This window comes from Cicer arietinum, chromosome 8 (genome assembly GCF_000331145.2).
Source record: "Cicer arietinum cultivar CDC Frontier isolate Library 1 chromosome 8, Cicar.CDCFrontier_v2.0, whole genome shotgun sequence".
Taxonomy (NCBI): domain Eukaryota; kingdom Viridiplantae; phylum Streptophyta; class Magnoliopsida; order Fabales; family Fabaceae; genus Cicer; species Cicer arietinum.
Genome location: NC_021167.2, coordinates 17,097,409 through 17,105,307, shown reverse-complemented (window position 1 = coordinate 17,105,307; position 7,899 = coordinate 17,097,409). Strand labels below are relative to the sequence as shown.

Below are 7,899 nucleotides of genomic sequence, written 5' to 3'. Positions count from 1 at the left end.
GCAATCAAATTTTATATAATATGATATAGATAGTAACAAAAACAAAGAGTATATAATTAGCAACTCAAGATATTACTTTTGTGACCTAATATTATTATTAGTAAAATGTTAATTTATACTAATAAAAATAAACCGCATATTTATTAATTTTTTTCTTTTAAAACTATGTACTTACTTAACTTATCATACAATAAAATGAACAATTAAATAATCATCCATTATCAACAACACCTAAACTTTGTTATTGGCACACCAAATTAACATACTAGATTCTTACTTCTCATTTTAAATATTTTATTTGGAGTATTTATTTGTCTCATACTATTTGTTATTTTAAATTATTAATGAAAATATTAATTTTTTTAATATATTTTTATTTATTATATCATTTTTTTAATATTAATAAAGATATGTATTTTAGTAAATTAAATATATCTTTTCATTAAAATTAGTGCACTTAATATTTTTTGAAAAAAATATGTAACTTCAAATAAAACACTTAATATGAGACAAAAAGAGTATATGCTATAAGTATATTAATAAACCATATCCTTTTATCACTTGTTTTAGTTTATTTAATTTTACCATATTTTGTGCGCTTCAAATACCAAAGAATAAGCTTTTGAAGATTAATAAAAAGGGACCAATCATTTAAATTTATTTTTTCAATAATTGTTTATTTGTTGGACACCCACATTACAAATCAATATCTTTAAAAGGTTGCCTTTCATAGATCTTCACCATTGAATAGTAAACTATTAAATCTACGGTTAAAATCTCGTTCGTGTATGCTACACAAATTTATGGGTTCGTCACCATATAACATAACTCTAAAAGCCTAAAATTTTCAGAACTCAGAATCCCTAAAATCACCATATAACCACCGTCACCGTCACCGCCACCGCCACCGCCACTGCCGCCGAGAATAGGCAAGCCATCGCCACCCGTAGCCGCCGCTAATAACAACGACACTCACTCTTCCCTCTTCGCGCAACAAGATTCTGTCTGCGCCGTCCTCCGTCCGCCGTGTCTGCACCGTCCGTCGTCCGCTCAGGTATTCATCCTTCTCCGTCTTCCATTCCTTTCTGCATTACCATTTTCGTTTTCGTTTTCGTTTTCGTTTTCGTCTTACTGCATTTTTTAGTGACCCTATTTGTTCATTTGAAGCCATTTTGCTTCTGGATTTTGGTTAAGGTGGTGGAATTTTTGCCTTAGGTAATTAAGGCATATGTGAATAAGATCTATTGAACTCTCAGAAGAAATTTGGGTTTGTTGATTGTAGGTAGCATTCCATAAGTAGAACCTGATAATTTGAAATTGCTTTAGCCTTAAGGCAAAGATGTGATTATTATGTTTCAAAACAACAATGTAAAAATGTGGTGAAGAAGGTAATTGAATCAATTGATACCAAGAAAGACATTAATATGACTTTGCCGAAGAATTTGTGTAGGACAGAAAGAATACAAATGGTGTTATTAGTTCATGTTATCAACTACCTAGTTGAAGAAGGTTCTTAGTTATTGTTCTTATATCATTTCAATATAAGAGGAAAGAGTTGTAATCATTGTTTGTGTCAAATGTTAAGTTTTAAGGATTTTATAATTATAATTATTAACAGCAGATGATTCTTACATTTTAGTATAGTTGAAGCACCTTCAGAACATACAAGTGAAGAACTGTTTGTCATAAATTAAATTCTAGGAGCTATTAATATTTGATTTTGAAAAGCTTGCAATTGCCACAAGAAACATTCAATCATCCAACCAACTTGCCTTTCGCTTTGAAGTTTTGCTACAAGAAATGGATGATTCTATATTTATTTTTGGAAAACTAATATCCCTATGATACAGCTAATAATATGATTATACAGTACAGAGTTCCCTTAATGACTTAGCCTTGATGGGCCTTAAAATGGTCTTTTGTTTGCTTTGATTTCTGATATACTGTCTTTTGTTTTTTTACTTATGGATTTTTATAGATTGTGAAAGTTGTTTTGATTTCCATCTAGCTCTCTTGTTTTGAAACCATATAGCAACTTATCTTGAATGCAATCCAAGCTCTGTTGCTAACTGCAACTTCCTTCTTGGTTCAAGGCTTCAAGCCTTGTCTCAGTCTCAAACATAAATTCCATTGATTTGATTTGTTCATCAACAAACCTTTTTGTGTTATTTTTTTTCTTCTTTCTCATGGTAGCTGGTGGACTAGCTTCTCCAGCTTCTGATGAATGAGTATATTGACTATTACATTCCATAGTTTCTAACAGTTTTTGAAAGATTTAAAAACTTACTCAGGACTTTCATCATGATTTTTCTCTGTCCTTTGATATGCATGTTTCTATTGGATTTAACTTATTGGTGTGTTCTTATCATGAGGGTCAGATTACCTATTTTAATTGAAGCATTTTGAGTTGATTAAAACACAGTTCGGGGGCAAAATGATCCAATTTTGTTCTCTTCATCTTTGTCTTCATTGGGTTGTTGCTTGAAACATTTTCAACAGATGATTATACCTTATAATATCATGTTTATGATGCTACATTTGATGCTTTTCTATTAGGTTATGGTTAATTTTGGTGGGTTCTCTGTTTGTTATACTTTTTTGTTTGCTGTGCACACATCATTATTTTAGATGCTTTCTTAGCCTTTGGGTTCATATTGGCATGTTGGTAGTACTCTACTATTCTCAATTATGTTCATTTCATGTTGTTCATCTTTCTTTATATGTTATGTTTGTCTTGGATTATTATCATCCAACACTTTGGAATATGTGAACCTTACTCAAGAAGACCCAAATGACTTTGTTGGGAGTCAAATTAGGACTATTTAACATTCTATTTGAATTTAGTTTGAGTTTGTGTTATGTTGGACAATTTGAACTTAGTTTGTGTTATGTGTTGGATAGTTTCTAAGTTTTATTTAGACAATTTGAACTTACTTTGTGAATGCATGTATTTATAATATACCATAAAAATAAAATAAAATGGGCAGCAACAAAGTTATTGTAATTATATGGACTGCAATTTATTTATTAAAAATTAAAAATAATGCTATAAAAAATGGTGGTTACTTGTCAACCCCACAACCTGTATAGGCCAGGCTCGGGTAGTATTTTTTAGCCCATATTTAAACAGGTTTTTCAGCCCTGCCCAATGAAGCCCTAAATGGGCCGGGTAGCCTGTTTTGACTGCTGTGGATATTTGGGCTTCATGGTATTACTATCTTATCTTTTATAATTTTCACCATTTAAAAAAAAAAAAAATCAAAATCGCAATGCATTAGTTTCACTTTCCTCTCAAAATTCAGGAAAAAGGGAAAAACCCTTTTCCACTGTCGACGCCACACGACGGACAGGCAAAAGACCACCACATGACCATCTTTAGCCTTCGCTTATCTTTCAATACAAATCACAGTCTCTCTCTCTCTTCTGTTTTTTTTATCTGTTATTCAAATTAAATGAACTGTAATGAATTTATTCAAAATTTAAAAATAATACTATAAGAAAATGGTGTCTACTTGTCATGCCTGCAATCTGTTTAGGGTCTGGCTCAGGTAGTTTTTTTCAGCCCATATTTAAATAGGGCTTTTCAGTCTTGCCCAATGAAGCCCGCAACCAGTTAGGGCTGGCCCTAAATGGGTTGGGTAGCCTCTTTAGAAACCTTTGGATATTTGGTCTTCATGGTATTAGCCTATTAGCTGTTAGCTCTTACGAAGTCTCTCTCTTGTCACTGTGTCATTTCTTAGTGTTTGAGCATAAATGAGCTATTTTGTTTCGGCTGCAATACAACACTGTTTTGAGCATATCCGTTCTTCGTAGTACAGAACCAGATTTGGTTATTTTTGCTTCTTTTGAGTTTAGGAGTCTGTTTATGTAAAATTTAGATTCTAACATTTCTTTTCTGGTGTTCCATTGAGTTTCCCTGAAGTGAATTCGTTTGTGTACTATTTTAGGTCTTATATGGTAAATAACTTTGGTACTATGAACTTTGTTTGTTTGTTTGTTTTTCTATAGTGATCTTTCCTGGTGTGGAAAAAAACTAAATACCAGAAGAAATTATCATAGGGTCTTGCTATTTTATGTTGATTGATGAATCATCCAGTTATAGGATTGTGTTTTGGTACCAATCATATTTGACAATGTTCAATGTTATAGGACTGTAGAATCTGGTTTGTTTTGCTTCTCGTGCTTCTATGACTAAACCAGAACAGAACTGAAGACTAAACCAGTAATTTACTGCCATTGCCACCTGAGGTGCTTCATTCAAGACCTTGACAATGAAGAATCTTAGGTCGGACCAGCTATATTAACAATTTATGGTGTTTATCATGATTCTTATTTATGATTGTTTTCTAGGGCTGAGTTAGGAGATTTCTCTTTCTTTTATTTGTGGTGCATGTGGTTGACTGATTTTCAAATAATCAAGTGAAAGTAAGGTTGAGGTTTGAGTTTGATGTTCTCGTGATTCACATCCTATCATGTAAGATTAACTAAATTTGAAGTATATGATGATTTGGTTTTGATTAACTTTTGATTATTATATGGTAATATCAAATATGAAGCTTATCTGAAATAAATGCGTTGTTAGCTTCCAAAATTTCACTTGTAGAGTCGACTTTCTCCTTGCGCTAAAACATTAGTTTCTTTTAGTGGCTGTTATGATTTTTATAACATTAACTCATTTGAATGTGTTCCTTGTGTGATTTTGTCTTTTGTTTCTTATAAATAGAACTGGAGGGAATATCTTGGAAGAGTTATCATGAAGAAGAACCCTTACAAACGGGCTTTTTTCACTCATAGTATAAAACTTGAGACAGAGGAAGAGAGGGTGCACTCCACTTGAGGGACATTGCTGTCGACTCTCGAATCCCTCAACTCAACTGCTGCGATATAACTTGTATAGCTCTAATCTGCCGCCACCGCCTCCATTGAGGATCAAAAACAAGTCTCCTTCATCAAACTCCCAAACCCTCCAAATCTCTGTCGCAGAAAATAGACATTGTTGTGTCTCATTGTGTCGAATAGATGGTGGACGTAGTGGAACATGATCAATGATGCTTCCAAGACTTGTTCAAACCATACTCAAACAACTTATTATATCACATCACAGAGTAATACCTATCACTACAAGAACACCTTTCGGTGCTTTATACTCGACTCTTTCCACTTGCGACGAGTTTCTGAAGAAGAAACTCAACAAGTTTGAGAGGAAACCATTAGTAACAAGTATTAATGAACTTAAACGGGAAGGTAGAAAAAAGAAAAAGGAGAGACAAAAAGTGGATGAGATTATTTTACAACCTCCTGAAAATGGGTTGTTGGTTCGAAAATTAATTCCTGTTGCTAACCAAGTTTATGCTGCTAGATCTGAATTATGGTCCACTGTTTCTACACTTGTCAACTATATTGCTATTTATACATGCTGGTAAGTAACATTATCATTCACAACTTCATTATTGTTGTTTGAGCTTTTTACCATGTTGCAATTAGAACAGAATTTATATTTAAGTATTCCCTACGCCCCTAAATAAGTAACTCATTTATAAAAAATTGTCCCAAAATGAATTACCCTTTCAATTTTCAAAGCAATATAATTATTTTTTCTCCAATTGTACCATCTAATTAATACTTTCGCATCACTTCCACGTTAATATCATTCACTTTGCATTATGAATTTTGATTTTGATTTTTAATTTTTTAGTATCTAATTAATACTTTCGCATCACTTCCACGTTAATATCATTCACTTTGCATTATGAATTTTGATTTTGATTTTTAATTTTTTAGTATATATATATATAGTATTAGTTATTTAATATGTATAAAAAATTCAGAATAGCAATAATCTTGCTATGCTGTATTGTGCTGTAGCATTTTTTAGGTTGGTCACTAGGTGCTACTATCTAGGATTGATAACTATGGTATCAAACCTAAATTTCAAGTAGGAATTATTATTATTTTTTTGTATGGTATTTTTTGAATTGACTGATATCTTTGACTTGTCTGCTAAGTTATGCAATATGATTTTTTCAGTACTTACTGCGTTTTAAGAGGATTTCTTTGTGAATAAGAGTCCAGATATGTTGAATGTATAATCTAAAGTTATCCCGTCATTGAGAATTTCTTTAATCTACATTCTTAGTTGACTGATATTTTGGATTCCTTGCAGCATATGTGGAGAAGTTCATGTTGGTGATCCACCACATAAAATTAGAACATGTAATGTTAGAGGAAGCTTGTCAAGCAAAGAACACAGTTGGGTCAAAGGTGGTATCGAACATGTTCTTCCTCATGTAGAGTCATTTCATCTGTATGATAGAGTTGGGAGGGCTGTTTCACATAATGAAATGCTTCTAGTGGACCGAATTCCAGCAATTGTTGAGCTGTGTGTCCAGGCAGGTGTTGACATACCTGAGTACCCTACCAGGAGAAGGACGTATCCTGTTTACTGTGTTGCCGGTAGGATAATTGATTTCGAGAAAAGATTTCCTAAAGAAATTTCTCTTGACAAAGACATAGATGAACGCGGGTTTCCGTATAACAAAAAGAGATTGAATCAAGACACTAATGCTATGGAAATGCATTGTGATGACATCCAAGGTTAATGAAGACACATTTTTTCTTCTTTTCCCTCACTCTTACACACAACATACATTTTGTCCTCTGTCAACTCGGCTAACTGTGTTTGCTTCTTTGCAGCTGTTGCTGTCCGAGGCATGAAAGCCTGGAAGAAAATGTGCATTGGAGCTACAAAACTTATGGAGAAATATGCTGTTCAAACTTGTGGATATTGTTCAGAGGTACAAGTGGGACCGAAAGGTCATAGAGTGCGAAATTGTCAAGCTTACAAACACCAAATGAGGGATGGACAGCATGCATGGCAGGAGGCTACAATAAATGATTTTATACCTCCTGTATATGTCTATCACATTCAAGATCAGCAACAACAGGGTAAGCCTTTGGTAAATGAGTTGAAAAGGTACTACGGTATGTTGCCTGCAGTTGTAGAGCTATTTTCGCAAGGCGGGGCACCAGTTGAAAAGAATTATGCACATACAATGAGGGTAGATGTTGTAGTCCCTGAAATGGATGAGGAAAAGTGGGTTGTTTAGAGCAATAATGGATTGAATTGCTTCACATGCATGAAGGAACCATTTGGGCATTGGAAGAGTCTAACTTAAAAAGATACGGTGTAACTTATTTCAAATTGTAAACATTTTTATGCTGGCGAAGGTAGAGGGTGACTATTGTGGGTGATCGGGGATGTAATGTAATAGTATGAGAATTAGTATGTTGGATAAATTATCTTGTATTATGTTGGCAACTAAGGTTATGTTTGAACAGAGGATTTTGGTGTATCGAAATATAGACTCGTACTCACTCTTCCAAAGCCCACAGTAAAAGCATACTCTAAAGGTTTTGGTCTTTGATAATTTGGAGCACATCTTTTTGACACCTATTGGAGGCAAAAAAAATTGGATTTCTGTTGAGAACAAAATGATTTTACACAATTTGTTGCCAAAAAAACCAAAGAACATTTTCCGGTGAACAAATTTAAGAACATTTTTATTTAAATTTATATTTTCATTGTTTTTAGAATTACAGATAATTGTCTATTTCATAAAATATCTCACCTCCTTATTAATAGGTAAAATTGTCAATTTAAAAAATAAAAAATATTTTCAAAAAAGTAAAGAGACTTTTATATATCCAAACATAGACTCCATCAATAAAAAATTAATTTAAAATCCTATAAATATTTTCATATAAATAAATTCATTAAAATTCAAATGGTAAAATCTTATAATTTTTTTTTTCTTGTAACAACTTATAGAAATATTTTAAAACAATATTCTATCAAAAGGATTTTAACACAATCTTATAAATTATTACAATCTTACCTTA

At 32.6% G+C, this 7,899-nt stretch overlaps 1 protein-coding gene across 4 annotated transcripts; it reads left to right on the top strand.

The window, feature by feature from the left end:
- The first annotated feature begins 816 nt into the window (after window positions 1-816).
- Window positions 817-7,358, top strand: LOC101492617 (APO protein 3, mitochondrial-like). 4 transcript variants are annotated; one of them, XM_073364672.1, is made up of 5 exons: window positions 817-1,054; window positions 4,158-4,285; window positions 4,724-5,419; window positions 6,164-6,594; window positions 6,694-7,358. In XM_073364672.1, the coding sequence occupies exons 3-5, from the start codon at window positions 5,046-5,048 to the stop codon at window positions 7,104-7,106; spliced, it is 1,218 nt and encodes a 405-aa protein (XP_073220773.1). In that variant the 5' UTR covers window positions 817-1,054; window positions 4,158-4,285; window positions 4,724-5,045; the 3' UTR covers window positions 7,107-7,358. The 4 variants fall into 4 exon arrangements, with proteins under 4 accessions (XP_073220773.1, XP_004512824.1, XP_004512825.1 ...); XM_004512767.4 differs by having other exon boundaries at window positions 4,150-4,285; XM_004512768.4 differs by lacking the exon at window positions 4,158-4,285.
- The last annotated feature ends 541 nt before the right edge of the window (window positions 7,359-7,899 follow it).

Coding starts and splice junctions, on each gene's coding strand:
- LOC101492617 (XM_004512768.4), top strand. CDS start 5,046: ATGATGCTTCCAAGACTTGTTCAAACCATACTCAAACAACTTATTATA. Junction 5,420..6,163: donor ATTGCTATTTATACATGCTG/GTAAGTAACATT, acceptor GATTCCTTGCAG/CATATGTGGAGAAGTTCATG. Junction 6,595..6,693: donor GCATTGTGATGACATCCAAG/GTTAATGAAGAC, acceptor GCTTCTTTGCAG/CTGTTGCTGTCCGAGGCATG.